Genomic DNA, 23635 nt, shown 5'->3' with positions numbered 1-23635 from the left:
GTCTGATGTATCGCTATATTGATGAACAGAGGGGTTTTTTTCAGGCTTCTGAATGGACAAAATGAACATGGCAGCTGGTCAGGGTGTTTCAGGGAGATTTTTTGGGGGGCACTGTTTGGACGTTGTGGTGAAAATGTGCTTTTTTTAAATGACTATGTATTCGAATTGAATTGCGTTAGTGATACAAAATTGTCCCCTTTCATGTCCAGTTATCGTTCACAGAATGGCTGGCAAATGAACTCCAAGTGGAAAGAAGTCAAGACGCATTGTGTGACTCAGAACGGTAATACGAGAGGTTGATGCACACAGCATGCAGACAAGATAAACACAGATGGCCAGTGCTTGTATCTCTGTGTTAGACTGGAGTACCAGCAGTGGGCATGCCTGCACTTCTATCTAACTCGTCCAGAGAATCAGGGCGGCTGTGGAGGAAGCATGAAGAGTCTTTTCTCTCATCTGATCAACGCCATCATGGACCAGCAGTGCAGGTTGGTGTGTCCAGTAGCTCGTCAAACGTACACAAACGGTGGCTTGCATTTACAATCAATCCCAGCTTGTCTAGGGTGGACACCACACCGTCAGTCATAGGAATGACACCAACCCTAACCCTCGAACCCTAACCCAAGCCCACACGAGCACAGGGAGAACATGAAACTCCACACAGCTGAGCATGAAACCCAAACACTAACCCAACAAAAGCTTGCTGCTGTGAAGCAGCAGTGCTAACCACTTTGCCTTCCCTTTTCTGTTTGTCATCACCTTGGTCTCGCTTTCTTTTGCATTACCATTATCTCACCCTTTTCAGCTCTTTCCCTTTCATCGTTTTATGTTTCCAGTGGCAGTCAGGAGGATCAGACAATCTCACAGAGAGGAAGCTGTGCTCCAGACATCATCTGCACATTACAGGTACAGTATGGAATCTTCCTTCAGCGCTGCTAGCAACCAAAGAAATAAGTGCAGTGGAACCATCTGAAGTCAGCCCCGACCTGACCCCAGCCCTGACTCCATACGCATGTAGATAGTGTTCCCTGGCTGCATTGCAGTTCACCTTTCGTGGATTTGCAGTGTTTTTTAAGTTCATTTTTTTTAACAGCATATGAACACACATTGTGTTGTGCGCCCTTGTGGTGTATTAGAGCCATCTGTTGTATGTGTGTGTTATGGTATTTACTACTGCTACCAGTAGAGGGTGTTGTATACTCATGTGAGTTGAATACATGTACAGCTCCACCTTGTCTCAGTATGTGTTTATGTCCCTCTACAAGCATACAGTATTAGGAACCCACAGGAGACAATAGCCGCCTATTGTGGGCATGCCTGCAAGCCGGCGAAGTATAGAGCCACAATAGTCCGGACTGGCTGAGGGAGAAACCGCACATTGTGTTCTGCGTCCTGATTGGCTGTAGACCATTGTCAATCAATCTCCTTTGTGCTGTTGCTGGCAAACTAGTTAGCTGCGTGAGCTGTTTGCTAACCACCAATAAACAATAGAAGAAGAAGCTAATTGGCTGTAGGGCGCCTTTGCGGGATGAGTGAATCTTTAGTTCAAGGAGCAGGATCAGGAGGAGGAAAATAAAAGGGCAGGAGCAAAATGTTTTAACAAGGATACAAAAAAGCTACAGCGAAACAGCGTCAGGACAAAGATGCATGATCAGAGGAGAGAAATACACGTGAGTGGCTTAATCATTTCTTGGGTTCAACCTAGTACGTTGATCATTGAAATTTACACTCAGTTTGAGCTTTTTTGAGTGTTTAAACGAGAGAAATATGAGAAAATGTTCATGCCTGTCTGAGAAAAGTGTATCGTGTATGGTGACAGCTTTTACAGCCTTAAAGCATATAGAATCATTGGAAACAAATAAAGTTGGCTATTTCACCCATTTCACTTATTGCGGGCTCTCCTCCAAAAATTGAAAGGGTTAAAATGTAAGGAAAAGTCAAACTGTGATGCAAAATGAGAATATTTGTTCATCTACGCTGCGATAGTTGGATTATTATAAATGGATTAATTGTTGGACACGGTGACGATTATCTTTGAATGTCGAATGAGCGTGTCGTTCGTGCTCTCAGAGGAATGCCACGTTTTCATCTTCAAGGAAACGGTCGGTCAGCTCCACCACACTGGAGGAGAAGTGTAACTGATCGGCTGACCATGTTATTGCTTTGAACCGCCCGGTGGAATGGCCCCTGAGGTCACCTGATTTGACACCACAGGGCCATCTCAAATCAAAAGTGTGTGTGACACCACCGCATGACATCGAACAGCTAATCAAAGCTGAAGTTAACATCCTGCGGAGGGACGGGGGAATGATTAGGCGAGCAGGAGAGCGCAACTGTGCATCCAAAGAAACGGATGTCATGTTGAGGACTAAGTTGACAAAAACTTCCATCCATTACCCAGGTATAAATAGTGTGAAACAAAGGTTTCATGTGGGTATCGCAGCATAGAACAAATAGTCACATTGTACATCACAGTTGAAGACATTTCCGTATATTTTTAACCCTTTCATTTTTTGGAGGACTTTTTTTTTTTTTGCCCACCGGAAAACGGGCCCGTGTTCAGTCATGCATACAATTATGCAATAAATGTTGGTATGGAGCGAAGGATGATGTCCATACCAACATATGCAAATAAAGACACTTCATGAAAATATTCAATTGGAACTTTAGTGGCTACTTTTTGGACAGTCTACTTTTTTTGATACACCCTGTATAAGCCACACTGGGATATAAGCCGCACATGTCCACGTCATTAAAGACATATTGTGTTGCGCACGAGCAGGCAGCTCTTTATTTGACAGGAGCCAATCATGAGCTGTGATTAAAGGCTGATGTCATTGCAGCGCCCCAGTGAATGCTCAGACGCAATGTATTGTGGGAAAACTTTAAAAGACATGTTTTCATTTTAAGCTCGTATTGGTACATGCTTGTTTATTGATTAGGTACATCTTAAGTTGCTGTGTTATGAGTTTAGTGTTCTTTGTAAGATCACTCCATTAGTTAGACTGTTATGTTGTTACACTGGTAATAACCTCCTGCCATTTCCAGTGTGTTGACGAGCTCGTTGCAGTGCACTGAGAGCTCGTGATTGGCTCCTGTCAAAGAAAGAGCTGCCGTTTCCTCACTGACACATGAGCAGCACAGTATTTCAACAATTAGTAGTTCTGAAGTAAAGCAGATGTCACAAGATTAGAATGTAGCCATAAATGAACCGCGCGGCTGTATAAGCTGCATAGTTCAAAGTATAAGAAAAAGGTAGCAGCTTATACAGTGCAAGTTACGATAATTACGTCCAGTTAGTAGTTACTTTCCCAAAGACTTGACTGAATTTTTACTCTTTCATAAATGTAATGAGGAACTCTTTTGAATATCTGAAAGAGTCGTGATTGAAGTTTACGGTGGCTTGTGCTGTTGACAGATGTTTGATGAGGTCAAGGCTGAGGGCTGAGCTCGTGATTTGCAGCTCTCTACCATGATGCTAGGGGGCAGTGAGAGTGAGCAGCCACAACACAGCTTGACTAGCTATTTAGCTTCCTGTGTAGTAGGAGTGAACCGCACCCAGAAGTTTGATACCAGTGCAGAACAAGGCGCTATCAGTAACAGCGTTGCTCTAATTACAAATCCCAACAAAATCTGCCATTGTCCTTCTGTCTCTGGACAAAGACACACAAGCAGTGGCCGCTTTTGCTTATGTCGATGTAAGTTGGCCAGTCCAACTGGTGCAAGGCATTCTACTGCATGGTGTTTGAATGTGCATCGTGCATGTATGCAGCAGGTGGTCTCTGAGATGGAGTTGCCCACCCTGGTGGCCAGTCATCCAGGCGGAGCTGATTTATGCGACCTCTTGTTTGAGTTGGTGTGTCAGAGGTTCTCTGGCTCACTGAACTCAGCTTCAGCGCAACTCGGCTGTGAATACACACTGAGGACGTGGAACAGGTGCACGCGCATGAAACATACCGTACGTGGGCATGTGTCACCTGGGAAACCTTGACATGTTTGTGTATGTCCCAGTGTACTGCTGGCACTCCCACCAGCATCTTTTATCAAGGTGAAGACTGAAGAAGGCAGCTGGCATCTGGACTGTCACAAACTGATCCAACATGTCAACCAGCATCAGGTGTGTAACGTCTGATCACGCCCCATTCCACGTAGCAATGTTTTTATCTCTGGAAAAGACAACAAACGTTAACCTTGTTTTACTCAGATAACAACCAGGATGCTTTTGATAAGGGGAAAGAAGTAGCAGTACTAATAGCTAGCCACTGCAGCACAGACAAGAGACATACGTGCTTTCACGTGAGTCTCCAAAGTGACCCGTCTAACTGAGCTCGGAATACTTGCTGAATATAGCGACAAAGACACTCAGTTCAAGATTCAAGAGTTTTATTGTCATATGCATGGTAAAACAGGCAGTTATACTATGCAATGAAATTCTTATTCTGTTCATTCTCCCAAGAAAAGAAAGAAAACACAAGAAAGAATAAGAACATAAGAAACATTAATACCAATAAATTAAGCAACAACAACAGAAGAGACATTAATACAGATAAATAATACAAATAAATAAATAAATAAAGTGCTATGAGTGTGTGTTGCGTGCGGCGCGTGTGAGTGCTTCGTTGAGAAGCCTGATGGCCTGTGGGTAAAAGCTGTTTGCCAGCCTTGTGGTCCTGGACTTCAAACTCCTGTAGCGTCTGCCTGACGGTAGGGGTGTGAATAATGAGTGTTGTGGATGTGTGCTGTCCTTGATGAGGTTGTGTGTTCTTCGTAGGACTCTAGTTTTATAAATGTCTTGCAGTGAGGGGAGGGCTGCCCCAACAATGTTCTGTGATGTCTTGATCACCCGCTGGAGTGCCTTCCTATCACGTGTTGTACAGTTACCGTACCAAACAGTGATGGAGGCGGTAAGGACACTTTCCATAGTGCATCTGTAGAAGCAACTCAGGGTTGTGGTGGACATGCCAAATTTCTTCAGTCTTCTCAGGAAGTACAGTCTCCTTTGGGACTTCTTCATAATTTGTTGTGTGTTGCGAGACCAGGTGAGGTCCTCGCTGATGTGTGTGCCAAGGAACTTGAAGGTTTTCACCCTCTCCACCTCAGTCTCATCAATAAACAGGGGTCTATGCGGCTCCTTTTCCCTTGTTCTTGGGTCGATGATCATCTCTTTAGTCTTATCTGTATTGATAAGGAGATTGTTATCACGACACCAAGCTATGAGGTCCGCCACCTCTCTTCTGTATGATGTTTCAACACCACCAGTGATCAGTCCGATGACTGTAGTGTCATCCGCAAATTTAATGATGCTGGTGTTGTTCTGGGAGGCCACGCAATCGTAGGTGAAGAGCGTGTAGAGCAGCGGACTCAGCACACACCCCTGTGGGGTCCCGGTGCTCACAATTCTTGAGCTGGATGTGCGATTGTGGACTCTGACTGACTGGGGCCTGCCTGTTAGAAAGTTAAACACCCAGTTGCAGAGGGAGGGTGACAGGCCAAGTGTGAGGAGCTTATTTGTGAGTTTGTGGGGGCTGACTGTATTAAAAGCAGAGCTATAGTCTATAAATAGCATTCTGACGTATGTGTCCTGGCCCTGTAGGTGAGAAAGGGCTGTGTGGATGGCAGTGTTGACTGCATCATCAGTGGACCTGTTCTGGCGATATGTAAACTGTAGAGGGTCCACAGTTGCCGCCGGGATGCTCTTTTTGATGTGGGTCATGACTATTCTTTCAAAGCACTTCATAACAATAGGAGTGAGTGCTATAGGGCGATAGTCATTCAAGCAGGTCACGTTGCTCTTCTTGGGTACGGGCAGTATGGTGGTGGACTTAAAGCAGGTCGGTACAGATGCTTGTGCAAGCGACAGGTTAAATATGTCAGCAAGCACATCAGCTAGCTCTGATGAGCAAACCCGAAGTGCACGTCCTGAGATGTTGTCTGGGCCTGCTGCTTTTCGTGGGTTTGTTTTGTTCAGAACCCTGCGCACATCAGCTGATGTCACCATGAGAGGTGAGTCCTGTGTGTTCCCCAAGTCCAGCCACCCTCTCTGCTCATCAGGAGTTTGGGTGTCAAAGCGGGCATAGAACTCGTTCAGCTCATCTGGAAGTGTGGTTTGGCTGGACGTGGCTACGCTACTCCGCTGTCGATAGTCTGTGATGTGCTGGAGCCCCGCCCACATGCGCCGAGGGTCTGAGGTGGAATAGTAGCCCTCCAGCTTCTGTCTGTACTGTCTTTTGGCCTCTCGTATGGACCTCCTCAGGTCATATCTGGCCTTTTTGTAGTCCTCAGCGGTGCCCATGACAAATGCAGTCGAACGAGCACGTAGCTTAGCCCTTACATCACAGTTCATCCACTGTTTTTGGTTAGGGTATTTCCTGTAATACTTGGTGGTGGTAACAGTCTCTATGCATGTGCTAATGTAGCCAGTAACAGCAGAAGCATATTCATCCAAATCAACAGTACAATCTTCCCTCCCCGCTGCAGTTTTAAACACATCCCAGTTTGTGCAGCCAGTTTCTTCATTCCATACTTTAAATGCTGTACTTACAGGGGGAGCTTGTTTGAGAAGTTGTCTGTATGTTGGATAAAGGAATATGGAGATGTGGTCGGCCTTTCCAAAGTGGGGTCTTGGAACAGCCTTCAAAGCACCTTTCATGTTGCAGTAGACTTGATCCAGGATGTTATTTTCCCTTGTGGGAAAGCTCACATGCTGGTAATATTTGGGGAGGACAGTCCTGAGGTTACAGTGGTTGAAATCGCCAGATATAATGAATACAGCGTCTGGGTGTTTGGTCTCGTGTTTATCAATGATGTCATGCAGGAGGCCTAGTGCGTTAGCGGTGTTAGCTCGTGGTGGGATGTAAACAGCAGTTAAATACACAGCACTAAACACACGAGGCAAATAAAAAGGTCTGCATTTCACCATCAGCAGCTCAATGTCCTGCGAGCAGTGCTTTTCCATCGTCTGTACGTCTGTGCACCACCGTTTGTTTATGTAAACACAGACGCCGCCACCTCTGTGTTTACCAGACGCTAAAGTCCGATCTCCCCGGTAAGCAGCAAATGATTCCAACTGGATCGCCGAGTCCGTTATATCCTCCGCCAGCCAGGTTTCTGTGAAGGTGAGGACACAGCATTCCCTGATCTCACGTTGAGCTGTAATCCTTGCTCGTAGTTCGTCCATCTTGTTTTCAAGAGAGCGGACGTTGGCTAGCAGCAGGCTTGGTAGCGGTGGCCTAGTCGCTCTAGCTTTTAGCCTAGCATGCAGGCCGGCCCGCTTGCCTCGTTTACGCCTCGGATGCTTTGCTCGCCGGGTATTCAGCTCACTAGGCCCGCAGGCTGCTGCGTTCTCCCGGCGCAGAAGAAAGCCAAAGTCTGAGAGGCTAAATGAAAGTTCATGATGAACCCTGCCGATGTTTAAAAGTGTCTCTCTGTTGTAATGTATTGCGTGAGTGTGTTGAATGTCCAAAATGAACAATAAAATAGCAAAAAATTGAAAAAAACGGGAGTGTCTCACGGAGGGCACCATCTTGGCAAGACTGATGTGATTCTTACCATGCCATCTACTGTACGGAGTTGAAACAGCAAGCTACATTCACTGTCATTCCAATGTGTTTATGAGAGAGAGCAAACAGGTAGCGCCAAATCTATTTGTGGCTGTCCAACTTTAAACACGCAAATTTTGATGATTCTCAAAATGATGTAAAGACTGACTTATACTTGTACAACTTGAATGTCAAATTGATATGAAATATCTTAAATAGATATAAGAAGATGCAAAACAAAAGGCTTTCCTGGGATTCCTGGGAGTGTGAAGTGAAGCATTTCGTATTTGATGCAGAGTTGGTAAATACTGTTGGTAGTAATAGTCATCTTCTTTGTGCACCAGAGGAGTGTGTGTTCCCCAGATGGATTGTTGTCCTTTCATGTGACATCACACTTCCTGAGAGTAAGAAATAACTACAGTACTACCAAAATAAAATCATTTCTAGCAGCTCCTGAACATACTTTGTTTCCCCCCTTCAGGGTATTTTGCACGCCAGTGCAAGGTGCAGTCATCTTGGTGAGGAATTCAACAAGACCTGGTCTCACATCAGCCAGCATTGTCCTCTGCTGCTGGTCTCTACGGCGGTTGGTATCATTCCTGAACGCTAAGCTCATTTTCTTCTGGCGTTGCCACCCTTCTTAATAACAAGACACATCACATCAGGGGTGTCCAAAGTGCCGCTTGGGGGCCATTCATCCGCTTAAGGATGAATCCTGGTCCACCATGTTTTTTCTTCTTGCTATAAATGCGTCTGTGTAGGCTCTCAGTCGTACAGGAGTTGTCCATCAAGGGAAAGGCTTCTTGAGACGTCATCTGTACTTCTGTGAAGAAGGTGTCGGACGTTTCGCTCCTCATCCGAAGAGCTTTGTCAGCGAACTAATAAGTGCTGGTAGCCTAGGCCTTAAATACAGTAAGAGTGGGCGGAATTGGTGTGCCAACACCCTCCTCCTATTGGTTCCTTACACTAAGCCTGGGCGGAGTAGTGGTATAATCCTCTCCTTCCATTAGCACCTCCGATAAAAGGGAAGTGTCGCTCCCTGAGTTGGGTATGAACGACTCTGATACTGGCTCATTAGCATCTATTGTTCTGGATGACGGGAAGAAGGGGGACAAAAAAAAAAAAGGAGAGACAAGGACAACAGCAGCAACAACAACAATTGTGACAACAAGAACAGAACAACACAAATATACAAAACGATATCAGCAAATAAATGTCTGTGACAACTATAAAGACGAACAAGGACTTAAGGACAAAGGACAAAACAATATCAACAACCACAATGACAACGCTGTCAATGACAATCACACATAATAGTAGTAATGAAATGATGAACTATGATAGTGATCACAATGATAATACTGCATTGAAACAGTCACACATAATAGCAGTCATGAAGTGATGAACTATGATCGTGATCACAATGACAATACTGCATTGAAACAGTCACACATACAGTAATTGTAGTAATGAAATGATGAACTATGATAGTGATCACAATGATAATACTGCATTGAAACAGTCACACATAATAGTAGTTATGAAATGATGAACTATGATAGTGATCACAATGATAATACTGCATTGAAACAGTCACACATAATAGTAGTTATGAAATGATGAACTATGATAGTGATCACAATGATAATACTGCATTGAAACAGTCACACATAATAGTAGTCATGAAATGATGAACTATGATAGTGATCACAATGACAATACTGCATTGAAACAGTCACACATAATAGTAGTAATAAAATGATTTTCCATGATAGTGAACAGAATGATAATTCCTGTAATGCACATCATTGTAAAAAAAACTATAGTCATACTGCTGATATCACCGTCACTGTAATAAAACCAACAACATAATAACACCCTGGTTCACTCAGTGAGTAATGTGGGGAAGTACGTATGTACTGTGAGTGTGCATATGTACAGGTATCTCTGTATGTGGGGAAGACTTCATATATATAAAGGTGCAAGAATGTGTGGGCGTGCAACCTTCGTCCCTTAAAGAAATACATACAGTCAAACTTGTCTATAGCGGCCACTAGAGGGAGTCTGCAAAAGTGGCCGCTATAGACAGGTGGCCTCTATAGACAGGTTGCCGTCCAGTTTGAATGTTGACCAGTAGAGGGGAAAAAAGGGGGGGGGGGAAATAATAATAATAATGTTGACGAGTAGAGGGCACTGTGGGACTGCGGATAAAAGTTGTACAGCACTACTAGGCTTGTTATTATCCACGACCCACAGAACAAAGCTGTGCTAGTAATGTCTTACGCTTGTTTTTAATATTTTACTTTTTATACGGCAGAGTGTCATTACAGCTTTAGTTCATCAGGAAGTGACGGGAAGTGACGGTGGGCGTCCCGAGCAGGAGAGCTAGGCTCAGTGCTAGCTGTGAGTTTGGAGAGAGTTGGGAAGTGTGTTTATGTTGGCGTGGATGTAAAGTCCTGCAGTGTTCTCCGCTGTTAATAAAGCCATTAAAGTGCATCGGCCACGTGAGTCTCTCCTTCCCCACAACAAGCGGCATTACAGTATTGACACACATTGTGCACATTGTCTCACACCAGGAAATAAACGGTGTCATTTCTTACAGGCATTGGCTGGACAGCTATGTAGTGGGGCTTGTTTAACCTTTGCCTTGTGGGCAAGCAGGAAGGAGAGACGATGCTGAGAGATGTGTGTGTGTTCTGAGCTGCTGTCTGGTGGCCGCGTTCAATAAATAAAGTTGGCAGAAGCAACAGGAGAAGTTTCCTTCTTTGCTTCGGAGCTGAATAACACTGACAAGTTAACAGACTAGTAGCGAACGGAAAAGAAGACGGCTTTGTTTGTGTCGAATACAGAAGATGAGGACTTTGATGGACTTGTGGATGAGGATTGATGAAAAATTACGTGAGTACATTCTAAAATACTTCAATTAAGTACAACCCAACTCAGTTTTGCTCCCGCTGCCGCATGCATGCTAGCGTATGTTTTTTTTTTTATTGTAGCGTCGCTGGGAGCACGTCCTGTTCCCAGCCTACTTTGCGGTAATGTTTTGGTGCAAATGCTCTTAAAGTTACATGTTTGACCAGGAAATAGCAAGCTCAAAAGAAGACGGCTTTTTTATGTGGAACAACTGACAGTTTGTGTGGATCTTGTGAATGATTGTGACTGAGCTAGGACTCAGTAATTAAAGTCTACACACGACGGCTTCATTGATTGAAAAACAAAACTTTTTCGTGCATGAAGCTTCTACTTGAGTTGGTAATTTGGCCACTATATGCGGTCAGATATTGACCAAGGGAGACAAAATGGGTGGCCGCTGGCCGCGTTGGACAGGTGACTGCTATACACAGGGTCTATAACATGTACATTTGCTGCGGGGGATTTTTCAGCGGCTGCTATAGGCAGGTGGCCGTTCTATAAAGGTGGCCGCTAAGACAGGTTTGACTGTATATCATGATATAACAAAAAAGTACGTACATTTCCTCTTAGCTATTATAGAGCTATATAAAGGTATCAATTCTGGACATACATTTAATCAGAGGAATTTTACACGATCGAAAATATCTGAGAGATCGACAGTGCAAAACCCTTTAATGATCAATCATAAATCTACATTTCAATCATACTTACACATGAAATGTTCGTCCACAGCCTTTGAACTGGCGATTTGCGCAGTTAATAGCTGCACATGCAGGCATCTTAAGTCGAAATTTGTGTCCAATCCGAATTAATAAAATAAGTTCACCACGAATGCAAAAGCTTGCCCGAGAAGTGTTTCTTGACAGTAGCAATATGGCGGCCGTTTGCCTTCACAAGTCATCGCCAATGAGCTATCCAGATATATAATACAGATCAGTGGGCAGTACAAACCTGGATTCCACCAAAACAACTAACAAAATATACGTTTTTCTTTTTTTTTTTTTTTACGTTTGTTAGCCACCAGAAGAAAGATTTGTGTAAAGCGTTGTCGTCATTGTTGTCAAGGAAAGATAAGAGTGGAAAGAAGCAAGTAACAACACACCGGAAAAATACAACAACCATGCTTTTATTTTTGTTTATGTTGATGTGACTCCGCCAGTCCAAGGGCTGACACATAAAAGGGTTCCATGTAGTCATGGGTGTTCATGTAGTCATGTATGTTCATGTATTCATGGGATATTCATGTATTCATGATATAGGCATGTATTCATGAATAACCATGATATATGCGTGTATTCCTGGGATATTCATGTGTTCATGGGTATTCATGGCATGTTCATGTAGATATGAAATCTTTATATATTCATGTATTCATGATATGTGCGTGTGTTCATGGATATGCATGTATTCATGAAATGTTCATGTAGTCACGAAATGTTTATGTATTCATGTGATATTCATGTATTCATGATCAATGCGTGTATTCCTGGGATATTCATGTATTCATGAGACATACGTGTATTCATGCAAATTCATGTATCCAAGAGGCCTTCCTGCATTTAGCCGCATTTCTGTATAAAATGTTTGGACACCCCTGCATTGGATTATGGGTGCTAGGGTGTCATGGCCCCCACACTTTGGAAGTGTCTTCCAGCATCTGTGTAAAATGTGTGAATGTTCATGTTCATCTTTATTCTTGTTCCCGTCTTTGTCTTCAGCGTAACGTCCATGTTATGCAAGCTTACATCATTGATGACGTTTTGCGCGTGTTTGTAGTTTTGGTGGGAGCGGCTGTCTACGGTGCTCATGTCCTTCTGGTGTCATCTGTGTGATGGAGAGACCCCACCAGAGCAGCTGCAGATTATTGCTAGCAGTCAACGATGGGCCTGCAGGTACGACTACAGTACTGTTTTGGCAAAGTTTTCTTCCAGTTTCTAATCATTTGGATTTGGTCTTCAGTTTAATGGGCGGCCAGTTGTTGCAGGTCCCATCAGCTGCAGCGCTGCTGTTAGCCTCCAGCCTTTATGAATGCCAATCAAAGGTCCAGCGGGGTTTCCATGCTGCTCTCATCATCCTGCAACCAGACAGGGACCTTCAACACAGAGAGGTAAAAGCAGCTGCTGATACCTTGTGATCCTTTATGTGCACATCAGCACGTCAACACTACCAGTGTTGGGTATTTTTCTTCCACCTGTGTTCTTCCACCTATGTGTTCTTCCACCCATGTATACTTCCACCTATGTGTTCTTCCACCTGTGTTCTTCCACCTATGTGTTCTTCCACCTATGTGTTCTTCCACCTGTGTTCTTCCACCTATGTGTTCTTCCACCTGTGTTCTTCCACCTGTGTTCTTCCACCTGTGTTCTTCCACCTATGTGTTCTTCCACCTATGTGTTCTTCCACCTGTGTTCTTCCACCTGTGTTCTTCCACCTATGTGTTCTTCCACCTCTGTTCTTCCACCTATGTGTTCTTCCACCTGTGTTCTTCCACCTGTGTTCTTCCACCTATGTATTCTTGCACCTATGTGCTCTTGCACCTATGTGCTCTTCCACCTATGTGTTCTTCCACCTGTGTTCTTCCACCTATGTGTTCTTCCACCTATGTGTTCTTCCACCTACGTGTTCTTCCACCTGTGTGTTCTTCCACCTATGTGTTCTTCCACCTATGTATTCTTCCACCTGTGTTCTACCACCTACGTGTTCTTCCACCTGTGTGTTCTTCCACCTATGTGTTCTTCCACCTGTGTGTTCTTCCACCTGTGTGTTCTTCCACCTATGTGTTCTTCCACCTGTGTTCTTCCACCGATGTGTTTTTCCACCTGTGTTCTTCCACCTGTGTGTTCTTCCACCTGTGTTCTTCCACCTGTGTGTTCTTCCACCTATGTGTTCTTCCACCTATGTGTTCTTCCACCTATTTGTTCTTCCACCTATGTATTCTTCCACCTGTGTTCTTCCACCTATGTGTTCTTTCACCTATGTGTTCTTCCACCTGTGTTCTTCCACTTATGTGTTCTTCCACCTGTATTCTTCCACTTGTGTTCTTTCACCTATGTATTCTTCCACCTATGTGTTCTTCCACCTGTGTTCTTCCATCTATGTGTTCTTCCACCTATGTGTTCTTCCACCTGTGTTCTTCCATCTATGTGTTCTTCCACCTATGTGTTCTTCCACCTATGTGTTCTTCCACCTGTGTTCTTCCACCTACAGTATGTGTTCTTCCACTTGTGTTCTTCCACCTATGTGTTCTTCCACATGTGTTCTTCCACCTGTGTTCTTCCACCAATGTTTTTTTCCACCTACTGTATGTGTTCTTCCACCTATGTGTTCTTCCACCTATGTGTTCTTCCACCTGTGTTCTTCCACCTATGTGTTCTTCCACCTGTGTTCTTCCACCTGTGTGTTCTTCCACCTGTGTTCTTCCACTTATGTGTTCTTCCACCTGTATTCTTCCACTTGTGTTCTTTCACCTATGTATTCTTCCACCTGTGTTCTTCCACCTATGTGTTCTTCCACCTGTGTTCTTCCACCTATGTGTTCTTCCACCTGTGTTCTTCCACCTATGTGTTCTTCCACCTATTTGTTCTTCCACTTATGTATTGTTCCACCTATGTATTCTTCCACCTATGTATTCTTCCACCTGTGTTCTTCCACCTATGTGTTCTTCCACCTATGTGTTCTTCCACCTGTGTTCTTCCACCTATGTGTTCTTCCACCTGTGTGTTCTTCCACCTGTGTTCTTCCATCTATGTGTTCTTCCACCTATGTGTTCTTCCACCTGTGTTCTTCCACCTATGTGTTCTTCCACATGTGTTCTTCCACCTGTGTTCTTCCACCTATGTTTTTTTCCACCTACTGTATGTGTTCTTCCACCTATGTGTTCTTCCACCTATGTGTTCTTCCACCTGTGTTCTTCCACCTATGTGTTTATCCACCTACTGTATGTGTTCTTCCACCTGTGTGTTCTTCCACCTGTGTTCTTCCACCTGTGTTCTTCCACCTATGTATTCTTCCACCTGTGTGTTCTTCCACCTATGTGTTCTTCCACCTATGTGTTCTTCCACCTGTGTTCTTCCACCTGTGTTCTTCCACCTATGTATTCTTCCACCTGTGTGTTCTTCCACCTGTGTGTTCTTCCACCTATGTATTCTTCCACCTATGTGTTCTTCCACCTATGTGTTCTTCCACCTGTGTTCTTCCACCTATGTATTCTTCCACCTGTGTGTTCTTCCACCTGTGTGTTCTTCCACCTATGTATTCTTCCACCTATGTGTTCTTCCACCTGTGTGTTCTTCCACGTGTGTTCTTCCACCTGTGTTCTTCCACCTATGTGTTCCTCCACCGATGTATTCTTCCACCTATGTGTTCTTCGACCTGTGTTCTTCCACCTGTGTTCTTCCACCTTTGTTCTTCCACCTGTGTTCTTCCACCTGTGTTTTTCCACCTATGTGTTCTTCCACCTGTGTTCTTCCACCTATGTGTTCTTCCACCTATGTATTCTTCCACCTATGTGTTCTTCCACCTGTGTTCTTCCACCTGTGTGTTCTTCCACCTGTGTGTTCTTCCACCTATGTGTTCTTCCACCTATGTGTTCTTCCACCTGTGTTCTTCCACCTATGTGTTCTTCCACCTATGTGTTCTTCCACCTGTGTGTTCTTCCACCTGTGTTCTTCCACCTATGTGTTCTTCCACCTATGTATTCTTCCACCTGTGTGTTCTTCCACCTATGTGTTCTTCCACCTGTGTGTTCTTCCACCTATGTATTCTTCCACCTATGTGTTCTTCCACCTGTGTGTTCTTCCACCTGTGTGTTCTTCCACCTATGTATTCTTCCACCTGTGTGTTCTTCCACCTGTGTGTTCTTCCACCTGTGTTTTTCCACCTATGTGTTCTTCCACCTATGTATTCTTCCACCTATGTGTTCTTCCACCTGTGTTCTTCCACCTGTGTGTTCTTCCACCTGTGTGTTCTTCCACCTATGTGTTCTTCCACCTGTGTTCTTCCACCTGTGTGTTCTTCCACCTGTGTGTTCTTCCACCTATGTGTTCTTCCACCTGTGTGTTCTTCCACCTGTGTGTTCTTCCACCTGTGTGTTCTTCCACCTGTGTGTTCTTCCACCTGTGTTCTTCCACCTATGTGTTCTTCCACCTGTGTGTTCTTCCACCTGTGTGTTCTTCCACCTGTGTGTTCTTCCACCTATGTGTTCTTCCACCTATGTGTTCTTCCACCTGTGTTCTTCCACCTATGTGTTCTTCCACCTGTGTGTTCTTCCACCTGTGTTCTTCCACCTATGTGTTCTTCCACCTGTGTTCTTCCACCTATGTATTCTTCCACCTGTGTGTTCTTCCACCTATGTGTTCTTCCACCTGTGTGTTCTTCCACCTATGTGTTCTTCCACCTGTGTGTTCTTCCACCTATGTGTTCTTCCACCTGTGTGTTCTTCCACCTATGTATTCTTCCACCTGTGTGTTCTTCCACCTGTGTGTTCTTCCACCTGTGTGTTCTTCCACCTATGTGTTCTTCCACCTATGTGTTTTTCCACCTTCAATTCAAGATTCAAGAGTTTTATTGTCATATGCACAGTAACACAGGAAGTTCTGCTATGCAATGAAATTCTTGTTCTGTTCATTCTCCCAAGAAAAAAAGAAAGAAAAACACAAGACCTACAGTATGTATTTCCCCACCCCATGCTCAGCATTATGAGTGTGTTGAATGCAACATCCGGGTACTTACAGTGTACTTACTGCAATTTGCTGGATTTCTCAGTGTGCACGTACTAATGCACTCAAGTACACGAGTGTGCATTGAGACGCAGCCTTAGAGTAATTGGAGAATTGGAATAAATTGGCAACAATTTACGCTCTGTGACATTTTTAAATGCTGTGAAAGGATTTTTGTGTGGTGCTTCAGCAGGGTTAAGGTTTATGGTTCAGTGTTGAGGTTCATGGAAAGTGTTAGCGTTCATCAGATGAGGAGCTCCTGGAAATGTAGATGGCTTTAAATGGTTACCAACCGTGTCGTTCACTCCATCCCATTGCTTGTTGCTTTTGGCAGGTTCTGGTCTTCCTGCTTTTCCTGAGTGTGAACGACTATGTGTCAGCCCTCCTGTATCCTCAGGTAATTCACACTTAAACATACACAGGGGTTGGCTGCCTTTGCTATGTTGACTGGCAAAGAAGCCTGTTTACACTTAAACATACTTACTTCGATAAACTTCATCATACACGTAAATAACAGAAGCAAGTGCAACCAGAGGATCACGACAGAGATGAAGTCAGGATGTTTCAGGTGATGTGAAGACTTTTAGAAGTGGGCTTGACAATGGCACAAATGCAGTACTTGCACGAGTACACTTCTTTTTTTTTTTTTTTTTTTGTCCTGTCCAGCCTTTAAGGCAGATAGTATTACAGATCTAAATGCTCTCATGTTGTCAACAGAAAGTGTGAGATACACTTCCCCTGTTGCACAGAATTTATTTGACTTTATTCAAGATTCAAGAGTTTTATTGTCATATGCACAGTAAAACTGGTGGTTCTGCTATGCAATGAAATTCTTTTTCTGTTCATTCTCCCAAAAATGAAAGAAAGAAAGAAACAAACACAAGAAAATGAATAAGAACATCAGGAACATAAATACCAATAAATTAAGCAACAACAACAGAAGAGACATTAATACAGATAAATAATACAAATAAATAAATAAATAAAGTGCTATGAGTGTGTGCGTGTGTTGCGTGCGGCGCGTGTGAGTGCTTCGTTGAGAAGCCTGATGTCCTGTGGGTAAAAGCTGTTTGCCAGCCTTGTGGTCCTGGACTTCAAACTCCTGTAGCGTCTGCCTGACGGTAGGAGTGTGAATAATGAGTGTTGTGGATGTGTGCTGTCCTTGATGAGGTTGTGTGTTCTTCGTAGGACTCTCGTTTTATAAATGTCTTGCAGTGAGGGGAGGGCTGCCCCAACAATGTTCTGTGAGGTCTTGATCACCCGCTGGAGTGCCTTCCTATCACGTGTTGTACAGTTACCGTACCAAACAGTGATGGAGGCGGTAAGGACACTTTCGATAGTGCATCTGTAGAAGCAACTCAGGATTGTGGTAGACATGCCAAATTTCCTCAGTCTTCTCAGGAAGTACAGTCTCCTTTGGGACTTCTTCAGAATTTGTTGGGTGTTGTGAGACCAGGTGAGGTCCTCACTGATGTGTGTGCCAAGGAACTTGAAGGTTTTCACCCTCTCCACCTCAGTCTCATCAATAAACAGGGGTCTATGCGGCTCCTTTTCCCTTGTTCTTGGGTCAATGATCATCTCTTTAGTCTTATCTGTATTGATTGCAGTGTCGACTGCATCATCAGTGGACCTGTTCTGGCGATATGTAAACTGTAGAGGGGTCCACAGTTGCCGCCGGGATGCTCTTTTTGATGTGGGTCATGACTATTCTTTCAAAGCACTTCATAACAATAGGAGTGAGTGCTATAGGGCGATAGTCATTCAAGCAGGTCACGTTGCTCTTCTTGGGTACGGGCAGTATGGTGGTGGACTTAAAGCAGGTCGGTACAGATGCTTGTGCAAGCGACAGGTTAAATATGTCAGCAAGCACATCAGCTAGCTCTGATGAGCAAACCCGAAGTGCACGTCCTGAGATGTTGTCTGGCCCTGCTGCTTTTCGTGGGTTTGTTTTGTTCAGAACCCTGCCACATCAGCTGATGTCACCATGAGAGGTGAGTCCTGTGTGCTCCCCAAGTCCAGCCACCCTCTCTGCTCATCAGGAGTTTGGGTGTCAAAGCGGGCATAGAACTCGTTCAGCTCATCTGGAAGTGTGGTTTGGCTGGACGTGGCTACGCTACTGTCGATAGTCTGTGATGTGCTGGAGCCCCGCCCACATGCGCCGAGGGTCTGAGGTGGAATAGTAGCCCTCCAGCTTCTGTCTGTACTGTCTTTTGGCCTCTCGTATGGACCTCCTCAGGTCATATCTGGCCTTTTTGTAGTCCTCAGCGGTGCCCATGACAAATGCAGTCGAACGAGCACGTAGCTTAGCCCTTACATCACAGTTCAGCCACTGTTTTTGGTTAGGGTATTTTCTGTAATACTTGGTGGTGGTAACAGTCTCTATGCATGTGCTAATGTAGCCAGTAACAGCAGAAGCATATTCATCCAAATCAACAGTACAATCTTCCCTCCCCGCTGCAGTTTTAAACACATCCCAGTTTGTGCAGCCAAAGCAGTCCTGAAGTACTTGATCAGTTTCTTCATTCCACACTTTAACTGCTGTACGTACAGGGGGAGCTTTTTTAAGAAGTTGTCTGTATGTTGGATAAAGGAATATAGAGATGTGGTCAGCCTTTCCAAAGTGGGGTCTTGGAACAGCCTTCAAAGCACCTTTCATGTTGCAGTAGACTTGGTCCAGGATGTTATTTTCCCTTGTGGGAAAGCTCACATGCTGGTAATATTTGGGGAGAACAGTCCTGAGGTTACAGTGGTTGAAATCGCCAGATATAATGAATACAGCGTCTGGGTGTTTGGTCTCGTGTTTATCAATGATGTCATGCAGGAGGCCTAGTGCGTTAGCGGTGTTAGCTCGTGGTGGGATGTAAACAGCAGTTAAATACACAGCGCTAAACTCACGAGGCAAATAAAAAGGTCTGCATTTCACCATCAGCAGCTCAATGTCCTGCGAGCAGTGCTTTTCCATCGTCTGTACGTCTGTGCACCACCGTTTGTTTTAATGTATTGTTGTAATACAAATTTGGAGCGGCTGGACCGGAGCAGGAGGGGATAGAGAAGAAGCAAAAAGAAAACACAGAGGTGAAAAAAGACAGAGAGAAGGACAACAGCAGCAACAACATAGTAGTAGTAACGTAATAGTAGTAATGAAATGATGAACTATGATAGTGATCACAATGACAATAACTGTAATGCACATCATTGTAAAAACTATCATCATATTGTAATAAAAGCAACAACATAACAACACCCTGGTTAACTCAGTGAGTAATGTGGGGAAGTACGTATGTACTGTGAGTGTGCATATGTACGTGTGTACAGGTATCTCTGTATGTGTGCAAGTCTTCATATATATAAAGGTGCGCGAGTGGGTGAGCGTGTAATTGTCACTGAGAATGATGAAAGGAGAGGGGCTACCTCCGACCACCTGGCAAGCTCTGCCCCACATAGCCAGGTTGAGCCCCCACTGCTAGAAAGCCACTGGGCCCACAGGGGCAGGCAGCACAAAGACCAGCCCCCCCAAGAGCCAGCCCACAGAGCCCTCACCCCTGGGAAGACCAGCAAGGGTCCGCAGAGAGGCAATCCCAACCAGAAACAGGGCACCGGCAGACCAGAGGACAGCCAACCCTCGAGACTGGCGAGAGATCACACCCCACAAGGGCAGACAAGCACCGGGGGCCACACACCAGCAGGCCCAGAGACGCCCACGCAACCGGAAAGGAGCCCGCCCACGGCGGAAGCGGCAGTCCTCTCCACCACCCCCAACCGCCAGGGACGGAGCCCGGCCCACCCTGGGCCACCCCATGCCTGACCCCCGACACAAGAACCACCCCACCAAGCCGCAGGAAGGCCGAGCACCAGAGCCGAGAAGGCAAGACCAGCAGCCGCCAGACCCGCCCCCAGAACCAACGGCTGACTGTGTACTGAGTACAGTACATGTGGGGACTGAATGTGTACTGCATTTTGCTCATACTTGAACACAGGTGTACAGTACACTGAAAAGATGAAGTGTGCCCATTGAGACATAGCCATCATTCATGCACTGAATTTCTTCTTCAACGCACCAACAGTCACCTACTTTGTGTGTGTGTGTGTGTGTGTGTGTGTGTGTGTGCGCGTGTGTGTGTGTGTGTGTGTGTGTGTGTGTGTGTGCGCGTGTGTGTATGACTGATGCTTTAGGAGAAGTGTGAGCAGAAAGCCTTAAACCTGTGCACTGAAGTCTTGGCTGTGGTGGTGGATGCTGCTGACTGGCTGCTCATCTTTCAGTCCAACAGTAAATTCATATTATTCTTATTATTGCTGCTAAAAAACACACAATGCTCGTTGTTGAGCTGAAATCAATGAATATGATTGAACCTTCCTTAGCTGCAGAAAGGGGTGTTTATCAGAGTGTTACCATGGTGATGTCAGACAGATGCACTCACCTGATGCCGTGGGCTTTCTACAGGTGTGTATTTATTTGATTCTTCTTAGTGTTTTATGTGTTTTATACACACTGTGTTTTCCACGTGTTCTTATGTTGCAGCTGTATTCCAAAATGGAATCAATTCATTTTTTCCCTCAAAATTTGACACACTCACAACAGCCGATAATGACAACATGAGGTCGGGTGCACCTTTTCACATCTCTCCAGAAACATTCAGTGGGATTCAGGTGTGGGCTCTGGTTGGTCCACTGAAGGCCATTCACCCCTTTGAGGTCTTGGCTGTGTGTATGTGACTTCTCGCCGTTAGGAGGTGTTGGGCTAAAAATGACTTGACTGTAGTTTTGGAATGAGGCTGTCATGTGAGCAACAAAACATGAGTGAAGCGCTGTGACTACTTAGGCGAAGTGTAAGTGGTAGTACGGCTAACTGAACCCTTTGAAAGACATGCCAGTGACATCATCTGAGTGTGCGCTGTTGTGTGTTGAGTGTGCTGCTTCAGCAGAGTGCCGAGCTGCAGCGCAGAGCCGTGCGTTGCCCGGGCTTCCTCAGCACCGCCGTATCCTGCTACGTTGGTCTGCTGCGGCTCTTCTTGGATGGAAACACCATCAGCCGACACCTTGGAAGTCAGGTGACCAACTCTGGTGATGTCATCATCGCCATAAGATCAGGATTTCACAAACTTCTCGTGTGTGGACTTGATTGTCAGACCGAGTCCTGCCAGATTCTGAGCCGCGCCAAACGCTTCCTGCTGAGGGCCATTCCTCAGTCTTCTACTTCCTCCAGGCTCCTCACACAGGTGAACCACCGTACCGCACACCAGTGTCATGCGCTCCCTCTGAGTTCCCATCTCTGTGCTGATGTTTCCTGCAGCTGGAGACTCAGTGTGTGGACTTGGACCCAGAGGTGGCAGAAGCTCTGTCCACACACCGGGACCCTCACATGTTGAGTTTTGACATGGACTTCCTCTGATAAGACACTGGAAGCCCAGCTCACCTGTCCTCAGCCGTCAAGCTGTCACTCTGAATTTAAGCCAAGAAGAAAGATTGAAAATAAATGAAAGAGTGACCTTGACTGAGTGTTTTATTCACATTATGGCTGCTGTGAGAAATATGTCACATCAGGCTTTCCACATTTGGCGAGCTTGTTTTCTATGACTGGAATTGTTCAGTGGATTTAAAATGAGCTTTCCTGGCAAAAAATACACTTTTTGAAACGACACACTGCCATTTTGGGGAAGCCCTCTCTAAGAATAGTCACATGACTGAGCTGGAAAATCAAATAGGGCAGGAATAGCTCCACTCTTACCCTCACTATCTCACGTAACCCCACGATGTCTGAAGTCCTCATGGATGGATGCATGCACGTACAGTATGTATACACATGGATGGATGCATGCACGTACAGTATGTATACACACATGGATGGATGCATGCACGTACAGTATGTATACACACATGGATGGATGCATGCAGGTACAGTATGTATACACACATGGATGCATGCATGCACGTACAGTATGTATACACGCATGGATGGATGCACGTACAGTATGTATACACGCATGGATGGATGCATGCACGTACAGTATGTATACACGCATGGATGGATGCATGCACGTACAGTATGTATACACACATGGATGGATGCATGCACGTACAGTATGTATACACACATGGATGGATGCATGCAGGTACAGTATGTATACACACATGGATGCATGCATGCACGTACAGTATGTATACACGCATGGATGGATGCACGTACAGTATGTATACACGCATGGATGGATGCATGCACGTACAGTATGTATACACGCATGGATGGATGCATGCACGTACAGTATGTATACACACATGGATGGATGCATGCACGTACAGTATGTATACACATGGATGGATGCATGCACGTACAGTATGTATACACACATGGATGGATGCATGCACGTACAGTATGTATACACGCATGGATGGATGCATGCACGTACAGTATGTATACACACATGGATGGATGCATGCACGTACAGTATGTATACACATGGATGGATGCATGCACGTACAGTATGTATACACATGGATGGATGCATGCACGTACAGTATGTATACACGCATGGATGGATGCATGCAGGTACAGTATGTATACACACATGGATGGATGCATGCACGTACAGTATGTATACACACATGGATGGATGCATGCACGTACAGTATGTATACACACATGGATGGATGCATGCAGGTACAGTATGTATACACACATGGATGGATGCATGCACGTACAGTATGTATACACACATGGATGGATGCATGCAGGTACAGTATGTATACACACATGGATGGATGCATGCACGTACAGTATGTATACATACATGGATGCACGATTGTACGGATGTACAGGTTGGATGATGGACGGATGTCTCAGTGCTTTCTGAGCTCTTCATGTTTGGGAATGCTAGGTAGCATGTTTGCTATGCTAGTTTAGCATTTAACAACAGACTAATTACTTCTGGCCTGTCTATTGACATTGGAAAGACGGCTGCTTTCACCAGCTGTGCATGGGACTTGGTAGTATTCTTAGTATTGGTGGTATTAGCCACAACGTCAGTCAATGATGTTGGTAAAAGCAAATACTATAGCAAGTATTTTTGGGTCTTAGTTGTAATCCCGTGAGATCTGGGTTCGACTGTAAACCTGTTGTAAACCTGTCTAGCTAGCTAACCAGTTGCACCTCCTATGCAATGGCTCCCTGTGCTGTGCAAACGCTGGTAGAGACAGTCACCATTATTTTAAGCATCCATCTATCCGTTTTCTATGCCGCTGGCTGTAAACATAAACATCTAAATATCATTTAGCTCCTCATCACATGGGACTGTTCCCCAATCTCCTGGAACGAGAAGTATTTTAAAAAGAAGTTCCAGCAGAAGTTTAAACCAAAGACATTCATAAGGACATAAAGTCTGTTTGTCCTGAAAAGGATGCCACATTGGGAAACCTGAAAAGGTAGTCCAAAACTAACATGAACGACAACCTGGTTTTACGATCAGCTATTTA

General features: G+C 44.9%; 1 protein-coding gene across 8 annotated transcripts in view; it reads left to right on the top strand.

Moving 5' to 3' along the window:
- The window catches only part of LOC129192249 (Fanconi anemia group A protein-like), a 95339-nt gene extending 73225 nt beyond the window's left edge, over window positions 1-22114 (top strand). For 2 of the 8 annotated variants that reach the window (XR_008573395.1, XR_008573396.1), the window contains exons 27-41: window positions 210-283; window positions 360-488; window positions 837-906; window positions 3773-3936; window positions 4012-4117; window positions 7883-7942; window positions 8020-8124; window positions 12228-12343; window positions 12411-12558; window positions 16503-16565; window positions 20342-20435; window positions 20528-20609; window positions 21075-21216; window positions 21295-21951; window positions 22061-22113. Coding sequence is in view for 1 of the 8 variants with exons in the window: in XM_054796053.1 (XP_054652028.1) it covers window positions 210-283; window positions 360-488; window positions 837-906; window positions 3773-3936; window positions 4012-4117; window positions 7883-7942; window positions 8020-8124; window positions 12228-12343; window positions 12411-12558; window positions 16503-16565; window positions 20342-20435; window positions 20528-20609; window positions 21075-21216; window positions 21295-21384; window positions 21459-21557 (1542 nt within the window). In the remaining 7 variants the exon portion in view is untranslated. Of the gene's footprint in view, window positions 1-209; window positions 284-359; window positions 489-836; window positions 907-3772; window positions 3937-4011; window positions 4118-7882; window positions 7943-8019; window positions 8125-12227; window positions 12344-12410; window positions 12559-16502; window positions 16566-20341; window positions 20436-20527; window positions 20610-21074; window positions 21217-21294; window positions 21952-22060 lie in introns of those variants that run through there. The other 6 variants (XR_008573398.1, XR_008573394.1, XR_008573393.1 and 3 more) reach the window with 6 other exon arrangements.
- Window positions 22115-23635: the final 1521 nt, after the last annotated feature.

This window comes from Dunckerocampus dactyliophorus, chromosome 13, assembly GCF_027744805.1.
Source record: "Dunckerocampus dactyliophorus isolate RoL2022-P2 chromosome 13, RoL_Ddac_1.1, whole genome shotgun sequence".
Taxonomy (NCBI): domain Eukaryota; kingdom Metazoa; phylum Chordata; class Actinopteri; order Syngnathiformes; family Syngnathidae; genus Dunckerocampus; species Dunckerocampus dactyliophorus.
Note: the sequence above shows the minus strand (reverse complement) of the source record. Positions and strands in the feature narration are given on the sequence as shown.